Below are 18,255 nucleotides of genomic sequence, written 5' to 3' on the forward strand. Positions count from 1 at the left end.
AGCCCAGCGTTCTGCTCTGAGGCAAGACCAAATGATTGTGCTGCAGCCCTGTTATGCTCACATAATATGGGTGAGCTCAGAGGGATTTGCTCACCGGTGCAGAGCTGGCACAGCCAGCTTCATCCCAGGAATTTCCAATGCAGGAAATGTGTCAAGGGCATGTCAGTGTGAGCTGGGGTTGGGGGCTTTGGGGGGAGTCCAGCCACGGCATTTCTCTTCCCTGACTATTCTCTGTCATCATAATGGTTCCTCAGGGTCTTTGCAGCCAGGGTACAAATGAGGGTGGGCCTCTAAGCTGCTCCAACATGCACTGATGGTGGAACCAGCCCCTGCATAGAAGAGGCACCAGCCACCTCTCCTTTCTCCTGATCCCTGGGCTGTGCTCAGCAACACCGGCAGGGAAGGTGGAATTTTAAGGCTCCAGGACTGTGCAGTGTAATCAGTGTTGATTACAGCATTTGTGTGCTCTCTAGGGGTGGCTGAACTGCTTCAGAGAAATTCAAAGTCATCTCTTCCCTGCAGTCTTCACTCAGAATTCAAGCTGAACGTTCCTTGATGTTTGTTCCCCCAGCCATTATTCATTTCCCTGTATTTCTACTGCTTTTTGGCAGCACACACACAGATGTCACAGGAGAAAAGATGCTCCCATGAGACTTCGGAGCAGACTGGAAACAGTCTTGTTGGAAATCTCACGAAAAGAGTCTGTTCTCATGAGATTTTTAACCCTATAATGAAGACCCAAGATTTGTGCATCATTGTTGATTAAACATCAGAGTTGTTGGGTTGATTCCCTAATCAGAGCTCTGAACCTGTTGAAATTCTCCCATCTCTGTTATTAAGGCATTTCTTTGTGCACTTTAAAAATGTAGTGCCTCAGTTTCCCAATCGGTAATACTGGGCTTGTAATACTTATTCACCTCCTAGGCGTGTTGTAAGGATGAATATATTCATGTCTGTGAACCTTAAATGGAAGAAGTTATTGAAGGGCAAAGTACGATTATATTTTTAAGGGAGGTTTTGAGTGTTTGTTTGTGTCATTCCTATAATGGAATTATTTCTGCTTTATGGGTTTAATTACAGTAAATCACTTCGTATTGTCTAATCTCTCCCATTCATTGGTGCTGCAGGTCTTGAACCCACTCCTGATTCTGATCTTCATCCCAGTTTTTGACTTTGGGTTCTACCCCCTGATCAAAATGTGCAGAATTAATTTCACGTAAGTATTTGCGGCAGTGCATTCTGCCAAATTTTTATTCCTTTGCAGCTTCCCCCACCACCACCCAGAAAAATATGTTTATACGAGATCAGGTGGACAAGACACCTAAGCTTCCATTCATTCCGCAACCTATTCTTGCTTCTAACTTAGCCTTCTGTCCTGCATTTGTCAACATCACCAAGCTAACACACAGTTCCTGGATGTTACAGGGGGAAAAGAGCAATTAGGTCAGCTCTTCCAGTTCCGCACCAGGGGGTTGTTCCCTACTAAGGGTGCAGGATTGTTCCCAACTGAGCGTTCAGTAGGGCTTTGTCTAATCCAGCGTAAATGTCTCATGAAACAGGGATTCCTCAAGCCTCAGCAGAGTGTCCCAGGCGCTAGCAGATCTTGTTGACCATGAATTTTCCCCAGCAGTCAACCTCATCACTCCCTTTCTTAATTTCATCCCACAGCTCCTCATTGCACCCTCTTGCACTACTCTAAATATTTGACCTTCTGTTTTAGGGCCTGATGGAGGCTTTCCCCACTTTGGCCCCTCTGGGGAGGAAGGGAGCTAAACTTATTGGCAGTCCTTGCTCTCAGGAGTCTTCCATTGACTTTGGTGGCCCTTGGATCAGGTCCTCAGAGAGCAAGTTGCTTGTGTGACCAGAGCTGGAAGGCGCAGCGAGGACAAGAAGCTGCGCCCTCTTCCAGAGCGGAGTCACGGCCACACTCCCCCATGAGCCCCTCAGAGAGCTAGGAAGTGTTTTACTCTCCTGAGACATGGTGCCCTCTGGAGCACACACTGGAGCAGCGCTTCACCACCACGCCTCAAAGGGCCTTACGCTGGCAGAGCTGATCGGACATCTAGCCACATTATAACCAGTTCTTCGTCCATTCCACTCATGAGCCCTAAATTCACATACAGATTAAAAGCTCTGCCACACAGCAGGGACCAGAGAAAGCTCCATGCTCCAGACCCTGCTCCATCTTAGCATTATATTGTACCTAAAAAGAATCCTGTAAAAATAATTCTGCTTTAAACTCAGTCTCTTTCCTTCCCCAAGACAAAGGTGCTGACAAATCAATTCCCTGTCTTACACTCACATCTGCTAGCACATACCCTGCGTTATGCAGGGTCCCCAAAAGACTCCATGGGGCTGCAGGGGTCTGGATTGCTAGATCCTAATGCAGGATCAGGGCCAAAAAGCATTCATTTATTACAACAGCATAAAGAGTGAACAAGTGAGCTGTAGCTCATGAAAGCTTATGCTCAAATAAATTGGTTAGTCTCTAAGGTGCCACAAGTACTCCTTTTCTTTTTGCGGATACAGACTAACATGGCTGCTACTCTGAAACCAAGTGTTTTTTGTTACACTTAACAGAGACAAGCTCAAACTTGAAAATTTGGCTTCATAGCTGGAGTTCCAACAGCCCAACATTCAGAACATTTGGATCTGGGGCCATTTGCATTGTTTGGTTATGGATCTACATTTGGATTTTGAACAGCCTAAGCATCCAGAGTTGTTTTGGTCTAGTGCTAATTTAAATATTCAGCCTGGACCTGACTTCAGATCTCACTTGAACTGGTTCCACAACAGTATCACTCCTGTGACTCCAGGGGAATTACTCTTGGTTTACACAAAGTACAGTAAGCCTGGTCTGAATCAGACTCTAAATGTATTTGCATGAGAAATAGCAGCACAGATAATGCAGATAGTTGGAAGTTTTGATGATGTGAACTATATTTTTGTTCTTGAAGTCTGCAGCTAAATAGCCTGTTACCTGTTTTGTCTTTCCCCAAAAGGACCTGAAGATAGAACATTTGTGGTGTTTCCAAAATTACAAGTTAACATAACACCAGAATCTATTCCCACTAGAAGAGCTCGGAACAAGATAATATTAAACTTGCAAGCAAAGAGCTTTTTTCATGCCATATCAATTTTAATTGGCCTCAGTGCTAGACTTGTACTGTATATTAGAATAGTTTGAAGTTAAAAGATTGTCAATTTCAACAGCACATCATCCACAATGCCACTTGTTTGGACAGTTTAATACATGCCTTTGGAATATCTTTGACTCTGAGGGATGGTATTACACATTTTACATTACGCTTTTATTAATGAAATCTCTTCCATTCACTCTGCAGGCCTATTAGAAAAATGGCGACAGGTATGATCCTGGCAGGTCTGGCATTTGCAGCTGCAGCCATTGTAGACATCAAAGCAAATGTAAGTACAGAGCAGTTGCACATATGGAGATACACACAAATCCACATAGATACATAGCTTCCATTGGGCTATTTTATTAATGTCCATTGGATAATACTCCTTGTAACTATTGTACAGCTTGATCTCCTTCATTACCATATGCTTTACAATGAAACACACTATTACTTTTAATAATACTTATCACCTTGTCTGCTTCTCTCTCCTCCTAATCTTTGCCATTCTGATGTGCCAATCATCTGTATTAGTTTATAGTATATAGTGCTTTCTATTGTCAATGTGCTTTACAAACATCTAATTAACACTAGTGGCTAATTCCAAATAGGTAGTGTTTCCTATCTTCTGTCTAATGGTTCATCCTGTCTGTGTTTAAGTAGGGATGGTTTTGTTCCTTTCAAAAACATTAGGATTAGATTTGTTTGCACGGATAATTCTTTCAATAATAATGGGTTTGAATATACTCAGACTTATTTAGTTACAGTCATTTGTAATTGACAAGGTTGTCCTATTTTCTGGGTGTTTTCAAATCGCTTGCAATTTCTGTATGTTTGTCATACATGTTACTACTATATGTTGTTTCTAGGCTGAGCATGGCAGGTACTTTGCAGACATAGGTTGATCTTTTCCTTTATAAAAGATTAATAAGGAATTAATTTTTAAAACTTCCACTGAGACTGATAAAAGACCGAACCCCTCAAGATATATTTGACACAGAGTAATCCCTAACTTGCTATGGCCCACAGAGTTGGGCTTTTATTTACTGCTGCTCTCATGAAATCATTGGCAAACCACTCGCTGAAATGAGATTTTGTGGGTTCATTTCTTCTCCCCACTCTGTAGTCCTTTTCCAAGCAAAACTCTGTCACTGAAATCAATGAGAGTTCTGTCTGAGCATTGGTCCCAGTTTGTGGTTATTTCCCAGTGAGGCATTGCACCCTTGTGTGGAAAACAGACCCCATAAGCATTTTTGCCATTCAAATCTCTATCAAAGATACCTGATTTGTAACATCAGACAAAAAAAATCAGAACCAACCAGGCATTACAGCAGCCTTTGCAGTCATCTAAAAGTAGGGTGTGCTGGTTAAAAACAGATGGTGCTGATTGGCTTTAGGTGTGCAAATAATGCAAGATGCTTCTGAAAAGCTCTTTCTAGCAAATTATTTCCAATAAGGATCTAAATACATGTATGTTTGTTTGTTTCTCTCTCTCTCTATCAATAGATAAAGACATATATAAATAGACCTTTGATATTGTGGTGTTGTATGTGTAATCTAGAAATATCTCCTACAGACGTAGAGACACAGTGCTCAGCGTGCCTGATTCTGCTCCCATTTGAAGTCAATGGGAGTTATGCTTGTTGACTTCAATGGGAACAGAGTTAGATTGATGCTGGGTGCTTTCGAAAACCCTACCTATGGACATCACTATCATTCTCTCTCTATCTAACATGATAATACACAATCCAATTAAACCTCTGCACTTGGGAAATGTACAGTGTGAAAATCAGCTTGGCTCCAACTATCCAGGGAAAGTATCCCAGTACACATTGTCTCTGGTGTATTTGATGGAGGTGGGTGTGAAGATCACCTTTCCAAAGAATGGTAGATCAGGCAGTGAGGTTCCTACCAAGTAAGCTCTTCCTAAATCAGAGTTATGATCCTCTGTCTCACAGTGCAACTTGTCTAGAGGAGAGGATGGGGAACTGGTAACCTGGCACCACCATCACTGCAGAGAAGCAGAATACTACAGCTATGAGCTGAGTGGTATTAAGCAGCATAATAAAGGATACAACTAGCACTTAAAGCATTTTGTTTTAATCAGGAAACCATACTGCCTCCGCTTGGTCCGAAAGAAAGTTTCATTCAGGTCCTGAATTTGGCAAATGACAGTATTCAAGTGACAATCCCGGGCCAAGACTTATTTCAGCAACCCATTGGGGCTTTTCAGGTAAGAATATATTTTGGGGTTAAGGGCCTGATGCAAAGTCCATTGAAACCAAAGAGATTCTTTCCAGTGACGTCACTGGCCTTAGATGAAGCCCTTAGACAGTGGCAGTAGGAATGTAATGGCACCTCAAATAATATATGCAGCAAATATTAGCCCAAATTTGTATTCTTCTAAATGGAATACATCCTACATAGACGTCCTAATGCACAGAAAGCTCAGGTGTCATCTCAGCAGGTGGGGCCCTGCGGCTCCCACACGAAAGAGGAAGCATTCCCATTCCCATATGTTTAGAGACTCAGAAAGCTGTTACCTTGCAGTCCCTGAGCCAGCCCTGCCTGGAAGGAGTGACACGGAGCCGCCTTCTGGAGACAGAGCACTGTGTCTTCGGTGGCAAAATTTAAACAGAGATTTTTGAGTTGCATTTAAGCAGAAGATGAACAGATGGCTAAGTGCATTCACCTATAACTAGGAATAAAGGATAATCGTCCCAGGATGAACATGTGCAGGAGAAAAAAAAAACCCACATTCAGTCTGCATCTCTCATTGCTTAGACGTAAATCAAATGTCACTGCTGGGATTTGGATTTTAGATTTTAAATGTAAAGAATAAAAGAAAAGAAAGGGGCGGGGGTTTACTTAAACTTGAACCTGGCAGCTTAGTTCTCTCTCTCTCCTTTCAGGATCCCAAGTACATTGGGTGCCAGCCTCGTTAGGTGTTCAGCATGGTAATGCATTGGCCACTGACTGTCCATACTTTTCTTTTGTAGCTATAGAGTTTGTTGAGCGGCGCAACAAGCCCAGGGGAAGATCTGTCCTGCAGTAGCAGCAAGCACAGATAGTATGCCCTGAGCAGCGGGTAGTATTAAACCTGGAGGAGTTGCTCTGAGCTCTGGGTGGACTAGCATCAAGCCCATAGGTCAACATAGGCCGTTTATCAAGAAGGCTGGGGTACTTTCATCTAACCTTAACCCTCCCTCCCTGTTAATCTGTCTCTACAACTTTCCTGGAAGTCAGAATGGGATTGCAGTTCCCCAGGAAGAACTTGATCTTTTTTCTTATGAAGAAAATATGTAACAGAGCCTGTTTTCTTTTTGCAGGACCCAGCTGAGTATTCAAAATTAACGTTGGATGGAGCACAACAAAACCTTCGTTTTGATCTGCAGTTCCAAGGATCAGTTTCCACCTTTAACCACACCGTGCAGGAAAAATCAGTATACAGCTTAATTGTCTGCAAGTCAGAGGGAATCCTATCAAGCCACTTAGTAAGTGAAGACTGAAGTGTAAATACAGTATTCATTCAATGGCTGAGATGGTGCAATGGGGTAATTAATGGGTTCGTTAATTCATTCACTCAGTTGCAGAGTCTGTCTGATTGCTCTCAGATGCTGTAAACTTGACTTCTCAGTTAGCAGCATTGAATCTGGGCTCAGTTCTGCTGGTGATCAATGAACTAGCCACTTTTATGGCATCCGTGTTGCTGGGCACTGTTTAAACTGGTGTATGCTGCAGTGAGAGAGCAGAATAGTGCCTGCCAGGCAGCAGAGCCGCAGAAGATAGGGAAGCTGAGCGTCTGAGCTGCTTTACAGCAATGACGTTAAAAAGAGACTCTGGGGCCCGGCATAGAATGAAAACATCAGTAGAATGTTTGTCGGTTTAGTTATTACACATCTTTAATAAAAGCGCACAGAAGGCCCATTCGTTTTACTGAATGGGACAAACGATTATACTAGCTTTTCTCTGCGCCGGCAGCAGAGCCCGCTTGGTGTGCTGGAATTGTTGCAATGGCCTTGGAGATGTATATTGGACACTATGGGCCAGATTCTGATCACCTATATGAAGCCAAAGAAACTCTATTGAAGCAAATTGAGGGTCTCCAGATTTGACCTCGGGGTAAATGTGATTGGACTCTGGCCTCGGGTTGAAACACGCTTCCTCCTGGGATTCCTCAGCCTTGTCGCTCCGTGTTGCCAGCCCCACGCATTCGAAAATTGCGCATTAGAATGCTCAAAATCACAAGATTGGCTTAAATATCAGGAGATTATAAAGAAAAAGTCAGTTTGCATCTGAAGTTCATTCTCTTGGTCTTTCTGGGTTTTGGAGCCTTTAGGCTGCATTCAGGTCCTGTTCTCAAGCTTTTCTCCACAAACATGAGGACTAGAAACTCACTTAAAAAAAAAACAACACCCAAACCTGCAATTCTCATGAGATCTCTTGATTCCAGAAGCTGGGGCTTTAAGAAAAAACATCAGATACTACAAGGCTCGTGATAAAATCACAAGAGTTGGCAGCACAAAACTCTGTCATCTTCTCCCTTAAAAGAATGAAGTAGTACTATGTTGGACATGTGCTCGGAAGAGCTTCGAGAGCAGCTCTGAACATGCCAGGACTCAGCATTGCCTGTAAATTTTAGGGCCAGCTTGGCACCTTTGCAGCAAGCCCTACTCTGCCTTGATGCCTGAGTTACCCAGGACAGCCACAAATTCAAAAGAAACATGGGAGGAGCCGGGCAAGGCTGACTGTGAGATTGAGCTCATCACCTAGGCAGCATCAGCTGGCAGGGCTGCTATGCAGCCTCAGTTGGAATTTATACCTGCCCCCTATCCCAGAGGTAGAAGCCGGGGGCCAGGGTTTGCACTCAGAGAGAGGCACCCCTCCATCCAGTTCACCAGCCTAGGAATTCAAGTGCAAATTTCACACTTCTGAGCTGTATCTGACCCTTATTTTTCTAAAGCCTGGGGTCCAAATGATATTCTCATTTACACTGCAGGCAATGGGCCAGCTTTCTCACTGGCTAAATTCTATGATGTCAGTGGAACTGGGCTGCTGGCACTGAGAGCAGGACATATCTCACCGTCGTTAGGGACTGCTGGGTTTGCCCATTTTGACACAGGCCTGTGGGGCTTTGCTCGTGAGAGCCAGCCTGGAGAAGCTTTCTGTGATGTTCTCCCATCTTTGGAGCCCCTGAACTGTAGATAAAGAAATTAACAGCTCTAGGGTGCATTGATTACAGCCAATAATAATTTAACTGGTCTGCCCCACTAAAAGGCGATGTTATTTCCCCTGTATCCACCATTTAAATAAATGCTGTTGTTATTTATTATACATGTGTTTATTATCCGTTATGACTGCTTGTTTATTATGTATAGAGAAGCATACAGCACCAGAAACATGATAGACATTTTATAGGCATGTCAGAAGACAAGGTCCTTGCCCTGAGAAACTCAGTCTAATCTAGAGAAAGAAGTGTGTGTGTGTGTGTGTGTGTGTGTGTGTGTGTGTGTGTGTGTGTGTGTGTGTGTGTGTGTGTGTGTGTGTGTTGGTGGTGGGGAATGTAAAACGTTTGCACTATTTTGAGAGAAACCCATATTCTGATCACCTTGTGTATGGTACGGGCCACATCCTTGGCTGGTGTAAATTGGCATAGCTCCATTGACTTCAATGGCCACGGAACATCAATGGAGCGATGCTGGCTGAGGATCTGTCCCTATGATTTTATTACCCATTTGGGTAGGGACCGTGTTTTCCTCTGTCTTTCCCAGCCCTGAACACCCAGTTTGCCTTCCTCAAATAAAGAGGAAGTATAATTAATTAATATATCTAATCTATAAATCTATAATTAATCTTAGAATTGCTGCTATGATTCTCATCTCCAGGGTGTATTTGCATGACCTCCATATGTCCCCTTTGGGGGTCCTATCAAGGAGCTGCATAGAGTGATCAAAAATGATGATTAAATGAAGAGTCGCAACAATGATTTGAGGGCTGGAGAAAATGCCTTATAGTGAGAGACTTAAAGAGCTCAACCTGTTCAGTGAATCCAAATGAAGATGAAGAGGTTTCTGGATTAGAGTGTATAAGCACCTTCACAGGGAGAAAACACTGGGTACGAATGGGCTCTTTCATCTAGTAAAGTAAAGAAAGGCATAACAAGAAACCAATGGCAAGAAATTAAAGCCGGACAAATATGAATTAGAAATAAGGCACAGACTTTTACCAGTGGGGGTGATTAGCCATTGGGAGGAAACTACCAAGAGAAGTGGTGGGTTCTCCATCTCTTGATATCTTCAGATCAAGACCGGACGCCTTTTTGGAAGATATGCTTGTGTCAAACATATGTTATTGGGCTCAATACAGGGGTAATCGGGTGAAATTCTGTGGTCTGTGTTACTCAGCAGGTCAGACTAGCTGATCTAATGGTCCCTTCTAGCCTTAAAAATCTATGAATCCTGCCCCCATTGGAGTCAATGGGAATTTTGCCATTGAATTCAGTGGGGTCAGGATTTCATCACTAGGGCCTGAATCAAAGCCTATTGCAGATTCCCATTGACTTCAGTGGGCTTTGGATCAGGTTCCTAATTCCCCTGATTTCTACATTTTCCCTTGCACCTCGTTTGAATGGCAACAATAGTAATTATTTATTTGATTTATTTCTAGATTGCAGACAAGGCAACAAAACCAGCCAAGGGGCTGTCAGCTGTCAGGTGGGAATTGCTTTTGGGTTGTTTGTATGGTGCTGTCTAATGGGGTTTGGAGATAATGGAACTTGGATGCCCTCCTCAGCCAGAGTTTGAATCCAATCAATATTCTTGAGTGAAAGGAGGCTTCAGGTGTCAGCCACTCTGGCTCAGTCCCTGGTGAGCTGTAAACTTCCCATCAAACTTGCCATGCAGAATCAGGTATTCCTAGCAGTCACCTCCTAAGAAGTTCAGGATTGAGATGGGGGGAAAAAAACAACAAACAACTACCTTCTTGTCACTTTGAAGGAGGAGGACACTATAGCCCTCTATTGCACCTGACCTGACAGCACCAGGGAGCAAGCAGGCTGGAAAACTGCACCAGCTAACTGGGCCTGTCATTGATGCTCTGGAAATTGCCCAACCCACGATGATCATTCATCCCAACCCAGCTCAGGCCTGATTCTCCCCTCTCCTGCACCTTGTGCAGTCATTGACCCTTGCAGGCGTCTGTCTACCGCTACCAAACCAGAATTCTCCATTCCAAGTGATGGCAGAGTTTGACCTCCATGTTGCTCAGGTGTAAGGGATTATACGAGGTGTCAGGCAGCAGAGAATCAGGCCCCCAGGGATGGATTCAGTGCTGGTACCACTGCCAGGATGGCACTGAGGTTAATGAGAGGCAGCCTGCACTTCCCCTACTCAGTTTTGCCCCCTGGCACATGGTTGACCTAACTTGCGCCCCTGCTTCAGTGCTGGAGTTGTACATAAGTGCTGTGTCACAGTTCAGGGCATTTCTTCTCAGTGATACAGCTAGGGCACCCACACTTGGCTGTTGCCTCTCTTGGGTGGAGACACGCCTCTCTCCCTTCTGACCGGCGTATTCCCAAGCCAGACAGTTGCCCTAGGATACTTCCTTGTTTTCTCTTCAGAGATGGATAGCAGCATAAGTGCTACAGATCTAAGTCACCACACAGCTCTTTCTAAGCCAGCCTTTGTTCCTAAGGTAAAACCAATACAGAGGAAACAAATTAAAAACCATGAAAGAACCCTACACGCAGGTTAATAAGCTTCCCAGAGTTCATCCGAACTCTCATGTGGGTTCTGGCAAGTGCAATCTTTTCATACCTCGCCCAAGGGGCATCCTTGTGGTTAAAAGCTCATCAGAGCTTCAGATCAGAACAAGCACATGGTCTTATGAGGCCCAAGAACATCAAGTCCTCCCAATCCTCCCTTAAGGGCTGGGGCCCTCCAGGGGTATGGGGTCCTGGTCATGTGCTGGATCAGGAAGATGGCCCTCAGTCATCTAAACCCTGGTTGGTCTCTGGAGAATCCAGTTTGAACGAGTATGTGCATTTCTCCCCGGTGGGGGGGAGGGACAGACATCAAAGGGTTGATAATGGAGAAAGTTCATTAGCCTCCCCTCTCTCTACTATAGCAGGTACATACAATGTTACAACAGCACATACACAATTGCATTTTTAACACTGCATACCCCAAAGGTCTTAACCAAATTAAATAAGGTTTAACTTAAATCTATAAGATCTGTTTAGTACATTACAGGATATTGACAATCTGTCACATTCTGATCTGCCCCGGCGGCACCCCCTTTCCTCCCACTTCCTTCCTCCCATCTCCAGAATGCCCAGCCCGAGGCCTGCCCCTTGTGCCCAGGCTGCTTTAGAAGCAGCACTGAGTACTGTAAAACTGTGTACTGATTTCAAACTCTGCAGTGTAAGTGCCTGTTGGAAGGAAGGTCTGAAGAAGAACCTCTCTGCTGAAGGCAAACGTTACTCATGGCCAGATATCTTGGTGCACAGCCCCAGTAGAGTATATCATTCATTGCCTTGTGGGTTAGCTGTATCTAGTAGCATTTTCATAACCACTGTGCGGGAGTGTCAGTCATGACTGAACATCACAGGAAGACATGCTTAGTAGAGCTGATCAGGAAGTTTTTTATTTTCCTGGGGAAAATTCTGACAGTTTTCATTGAGATTTTTTTCTTCAAAATGTTTGGGGTTTTCACTGAAAACATTATTTGGTTTGATTCATTTGCCAAAAAAAACCAAACAGTTTAATTTTTTTCCAGTTTTTGACAACTGAAAACTGAACAATTTCAACTGTTTGGTCAAACATTTTTGCCTTTACTGAGACTTTTTTCCTGACCACCTATGTTTTTTTCAGTTTTTGGCAACTGACACAACGTCGTTTTTTCAACAAAGAATCCAAAATACTGTGTCGAAAAAGACATTTCTGTGGAAACGTCCATGTAGATGAAAAAGCCACTTTTTGTTTTAAAAAAATTATAACCAGCTCCAGTGCTTAGGCCTGATCTGCACTTACATGTTTTGCTGAAATAGCCATGTCTGTTAGGAGCGTGAAAAAAAATCACACCCATGACCAACATCAAAATGCAAGCAAAAACACTAGTGTAAACACAGTTATACTGGCCAAAAAGTCCTTTTGCTGGTATAACTTATTTCAGTCGGAATTGGTATAAGCTATCCCGGCAAATGCACTGCCTGTATGAACTGCATGTCAGCTTGCCAGTACAGCTACGCTGGTAAACCCTTTCTAGTGCAGATAAGGCCTAGTTTCCTTGGAAGAGGTCAAATCTTCTCTTGGAGCGGCCCTGCCAGTCAGTCCATGAAAGTGTCTCAGCAGAGGTTGCCTGCAAGTTCTAACAGTCAGCTCACAGGGGAGAAAGGGGGTGCAGTGGCAGTCAACTCTGGGGAAAACAAGGGGTTAAATTATATGAGGGTGGGAACCAGTAATCATACAATGAATAGGTGGGCAACATCCCAGGCTTAAATGTTGGCATCTGGCAGGCCATAACAATTAAAAGGTGTGACAAAGTTCTTCCTCTGCCTTGGTGGGTCCTGCGCTTATTGGCGGATTTGCTCGCCTCAGAGGTTCATGGCAGCCCTCAGCTTGGCCACTTTCGTGGCTCAAATCTGCCTTTCACTCAGTTAGCCTCTTCACTGGCCAGCATGGGGGAAAGGAAGAAGAACAATCCCCACAGTCTCTGCTGATCCACCTAGTGGATCGGGGAACAGGCCAGAGACCTTCCCCTCTGGTGGAACCCACAGTCCAGGTCAACTCCTCCGGTATCAAGTAGGGAGTTGGAGGGATGGGGGGAATCGGGGCCCGCCCTCTACTCCGGGTTCCAGCCCAGGGCCCTGTGGTTTGCAGCTGTTTACAGTGGCTCCTGTAACAGCTGCATGACAGCTACAACTCCCTGGGCTACTTCCCCATGGCCTCCTCCCAACACCTTTATTCTCACCACAGGACCTTCCTCCTGGTGTCTGATAATGCTTGTACTTCTCAGTCTTGCAGTAGTACTCCTTCTCACTCTCAGCTTCCTGCACCTCTTGCTCCCAGCTCCTCGCACGCACCACAAACTGAAGTGAGCTCCTTTTTAAATCCAGGTGCCCTGATTAGCCTGCCTGTCTTAATTGATTCTAGCAGCTTCTTGATTGGCTGCAGGTGTTCTAATCAGCCTGTCTGTCTTAATTGTTTCCAGAAAGTTCCTGATAGTTCTGGAACCTTCCCTGTTACCTTACCCAGGGACCTATTTACCCTGGGGCTAATATATCTGCTTTCTATCACTCTCCTGTAGGCATCTGGCCTGACCCTGTCACAAAGGTATAAAGCGCATTAGGAGAGATTGAGTGGCTCATGTAAAATATCTGGTGCTGTATTTCTCCAGATTCATATGACACCATAATAAAATATGGCTTCCTTGCAGGTTCATTAATGCTTTGGACCAAGATGTCAGCGTCACCATTGGCAAAGAGCAGATCATCAGTGTTGATAAGAACTACGGTGTTGCAAATTACACAATGTTAGAGAGGGGAAAGTAAGATTCCTTAACTTGGCTAACGTCTACATCTGAAGTTCATTCCCCCTCAGACTAGGTGGGGCTTCTCTCGGGCTGATACGAAGGTCCTTTAGCACTATCTCCCAGTTTGCTCACTACATTTGTAAAAGCAGACACATCGGCCAAGTGGAGAGCAGAACAAGAGCCTTGTCCCATTCATATAGACTTGGAGGGAAGCAGTGTTGTTACTCCATGGGGTGTCCAGCAGATGAAGGTCCCTTTGTGTGATCTGTAGCCAGATTAATTTAGCATCCGGTCAATGCCAAGACTTGCTCTTTCTTCAAGGCTGTTACTGCTTGTGATATATGATTGGGATACAGTGAGGGGGGGCAAATTCTGAAATCCATAATCTGGATTTCCATTACCAGAGTAAAGACATAGCAGTTTGGCCCAGTATCTTATTTTAGCTAGGGGAATTGTAGGGATGGTTATCTGTTAAACAGGAGGATGAGAGAGCCCTGCACGGTGCCCCTGCCAGACCAATGATAACAAGCATGATTCTCTGTGAGGCTCAAGCTATAATCAGCACTGAGTTCTCGGCACCATAGCCATTCGTATTCTACACCACGTAGTGCTGGAGCTTGGGTGGGAGATGCCGTGCTGGTATTTCACCCCATCTCAGCTGGGCTTTAGGTTTGGCAGCACTGCCTGAACTGAATACTCTGGTATTTCTAAGGTGCCCATTACTCTAACACCTGTTCGGTTCAAAAAAAGTTTGCACAACTTCCCCCTTCCTAAGCACCTCTGCCCAAGAGCTTTATTGCCAAAATTAGGGAGACTCAGCCGCCACGCTGGTGACTGTGTCCAGCCCCTGTGCATCTGAATGGAAATCTCACTTGTCTTCAGGGGTGTTTTTCTTGCTGTGGACAAGTCCTGTTCTTTTGAAAGCAAATGGTTAACTAGATTGTGGCGGCGGAGAGCTCGTTTTCTTGAGAGCTGAAGACTCTATGGGCCCTTCTGAATTGTCTGGTCCACACACCTTGAAGGAGCGGGATTTAATTTGGAAGAAAAATAAACCTAGGAAATAAGGAGATCAGTGCCAGATGGAAGCAGAAATCATTTAAAAACTGTGAGGAATTTAATGTACCATAAGCTGAATTTAACCAATACTCACAAAGTAGTCCTAAAAGGAAGGGAACTCAAAGCAATAGGAAAAACTCTAGAGCAGCCCATGGAGATTTATATGACTACAACTGTAGGCTATTCAATCCCCCAACTCCACTTCAGGAGTATTTTTAATGGCTGTGTTCTGTGCTCTGTGTCTACGAAACTAACCAGGAAACACTGTACTTTGTCCTTGTATCAAGATACAGTGTACAATGCAATACTGAAGCTGAGGAATTCAGCCTGGACCTAGGCCTGCTTGACTTTGGAGCATCGTACACCATTGTTATAACTAACGTAAGTTACCCTTTTATTTTAACATGTTGTTTCCATTCTGCATTCAGCCCCTGTCTGTCAGTGCTCTGGCTCTTCCACTGGCAACTGCTAACCATTCCTTTGCCCTGGCAGGAATAGGGGAGTAGCCATCTAAAGGCATGATTTACATGTGGGTCAATGGGAGTTTAAGGAAGATTTCTGGTACCTACCCATGTGAATTAATGCAGCCTGCAGCCATCCCACCACAAGCTGTCATCTTATCAGATCTTTCAAGTTAAACAAGGGGTAAGGCCTGGCCAGTACATCGGATGGGAATCCTCCAAGGAAAACCATGTGATCCATGAATTGCTCTTGGCAGTTTCACTAAGCAACATTGTTTGCGCTGAGTTAATACTACCCAGCATGTACTAGGGGGCACTGTGCTGCTGGAGACACCATCTTTTGGATGAGACATTCTGGTCTTGTCTATGTGTGATCACTGAAATACTGTCCTAATGGAAATCGCTTGCCCGCATCACTTTGCAGAAACATTCTACCATGTCCCCAGACCTAACCTACCAAATTTTAGGCCACTATGACATGTCTTATGGATTTGAGATGGGGGCAGGGTGCAAAACTGTGAGTAAGGTTGGAAAGACCTTTCTCTGACCTTCCAGTCCTCAGCAGGGGTCTATGTAGTAAATTTGGGCTGTAACTAAGGAAAGCCTTTTTACTTGGCTGGTTGAGTAATGCAAAGGAAGGGTTTCATGAATAAACCACCCCTTGCTGGGGTTTGAGCACCCCCTGAGCCATGCAGATCCTTTTGACCGATTGCCTCTGCTCAGATCTTCCGTTCTGTTCTGGTTGGCAAAGGCTAAGTATATAAATGTGATCAGATCAGTTACTATTTAAGCCTTTCCAGCACACAGCCATACAGATAAACCAGACCTGACAGGACACACTGCTCAACTGTTCTCTCTGTCTCTGACCACAATCTTGTGATTCGGCTAGCAAAGTGCCGTTAGCTACTCCCTGGTAATAAAGTCTCTCTATTGGGTAATTAATAGGATATGTCCATGTCTGGAAAGCCCAATGATCTAAGGAAAAAACTTCAACCACAAAATAACCAGCCGCTGCTAGAATGGGGCGTAGAATCCTAGAGGGAATAGACATACGCTGTCATTTTTATGAACAGGGATTTATGTAGCTAACCCATAAATGCTATCAGGAGTCACACTCACCACTCCTTGAGAATATACTCTTAAATCTGTCTCTGAATTCCAAGCATTCCAAACTTTATGCATTAATCTTTGATATGCCAAGTGCCTCCTATCTGCATTTGCCACAATAAATAACAGCATCATTTGCATAGTATCTTTTTGCTCAGATAACTTTTACAATTTTGGTTACCTTAACAACCTTGCTCCAGTTCTGCAAATCAGCAACTGGCTCTTGGCCTACTTATTTATCCTCTGCGAAGGGATATTTTTCTTATCTCTGCAACTCATGTAATCAGTAGCGTGATTAAGTAAAAGTCATTTTATAGTGTAAATAATCACGTTGGAATGAGCTGACTCAGATATATGCATAATGCTGCCCTCTACTGGATGGAATCAGGACTGCTCAGCTTCAGCTATGTATCATAGGCCCTGACAGCTAATGGTGTTTCTCCTTCATTTTAAATGGTACAGGTCTGTGCTTTGGAGGCACGAGAATTTGGATTTTATTCCTATTGTCAGTGCTATGCAGAAGAGTAACATCTGTGTAGTCCTAAGTGGACACAGATTCATTATGATATATTGGGCCAGATCATCAGCCGTCTAAACTGGTGCAGCTGGATTGACTTGAATGGAGCGACACCGGTTAGCACTAGTTCAGGCCCAGACCATTATTTTTAGGGTAGATGTTGCTCTTCCGAGATGGAGGATACTGAACTTAAATTAGCCTTACTGTGTAGGAGCACCTCCCCCCCGACTCTGGTGGAGAGGAAACTCATGAGCATTTCTGGGCTTATTCAGCACGAATGAGGCGCACCTGTAAAGCTAGCTCTGCCTGCAGGGTAAGGGAGCGGGGGAGTTTAAAAAAGGAAAACCTGCCACAGGAAGGGGGTGCTGAACAGTCAGAGACTACTGACCACGGAGAGAGATCAGCCAAGAGGAACACAGGTGCAGGTGTCACTGTCCCTGGAACCGCATGGACCAGCTGTAGAGCAGAATGCCCCAAGAGGAGTGGCTGGAGGTAGACTTTAATCAAAGGCAAGAGACCTGCTGAAAGCCCAAGCCCAAAGGGCTGATTTGTAAAAGACTGCCTAAGAGACAGGCCACCTGTGTCTTCCTTTTTGTTTCATCTGGATTCCCATCTCATAAGGAAAAGAGAACATAAGAACATAAAAACGGCTATACTGGATCAGACCAAAGGTCCATATAGCCCAGTATCCTATCTTCCGACAGTGGCCAGTGCCAGGTGCCCCAGAGGGAATGAACAGAACCGGTAATAATCAAGTGATCCTTCCCCTGAGAAAAGGACCTTTTTTCATGTTTGTTTGTTTTTGCTTAGAGAACCCCTTATATTCTATGAATGGGGGTAGGGGGAACATAAACAAATTGAAGTGAGGGCTGGTGGGGACTCAGGGAGCCCTTAACCATTTTTAAAATGTGTATTTGGGGGATTTCTTATCTGGCAAAAAAGATTGCACCTCTTTGCACACAAAGACCAATTGTTTCCATGTATTCCAACAAACCTATAGCACAGAAGAACAGAAATCAACATGGCTATTTTTTGTTTACTTCCTAATTTTGGCCCTCCATCTGTAAGGGGCCACTAATGCAAAATCCAGGCACTGTAAACAAATGCATTTCTTGACCTACGTTGTTAACACCACCCCCTTAAATTACTAAAAATGCAAGAGTTTCCCAAACCCTTTCCTTGTTTTTGCTCTTTCCTCACTTTTTTTGGAGCATTTCTTTCAGCTTGGACATTGAAGATCAAGGATGTTCATTTCACTTTTGTTTATCCCCACAGTGGTTGGCCAATATTGTACCAGTGCATAAAAATAACAAACTAGCCCCAAGAGTTTCAGCAGCTCTTCAAGTAGATGGGTATTGAGGGAAGCCACAGGCAGCTGGAGAGATGGCCAGTCATGACCATCTCTTCCCCTCTGGGCAAATTTTTTTTTTCTGTTGCCTGAGTGGCC

The 18,255-nt window shown here is 44.3% G+C and overlaps 1 protein-coding gene across 2 annotated transcripts in view; it reads left to right on the plus strand.

The window, feature by feature from the left end:
• The window catches only part of SLC15A2 (solute carrier family 15 member 2), a 64,369-nt gene that overhangs the window by 41,132 nt on the left and 4,982 nt on the right, over positions 1–18,255 (plus strand). For both annotated transcript variants that reach the window (XM_074967131.1, XM_074967130.1), the window contains 7 exons: positions 1,128–1,216; positions 3,345–3,426; positions 5,245–5,370; positions 6,467–6,631; positions 9,804–9,850; positions 13,572–13,682; positions 15,011–15,104. In XM_074967131.1, coding sequence (XP_074823232.1) covers positions 1,128–1,216; positions 3,345–3,426; positions 5,245–5,370; positions 6,467–6,631; positions 9,804–9,850; positions 13,572–13,682; positions 15,011–15,104 — 714 coding nt within the window. The remainder of the gene's footprint in view (positions 1–1,127; positions 1,217–3,344; positions 3,427–5,244; positions 5,371–6,466; positions 6,632–9,803; positions 9,851–13,571; positions 13,683–15,010; positions 15,105–18,255) is intronic.

The sequence above is a fragment of the Natator depressus genome, chromosome 11 (genome assembly GCF_965152275.1).
Source record: "Natator depressus isolate rNatDep1 chromosome 11, rNatDep2.hap1, whole genome shotgun sequence".
Lineage (NCBI taxonomy): Eukaryota > Metazoa > Chordata > Testudines > Cheloniidae > Natator > Natator depressus.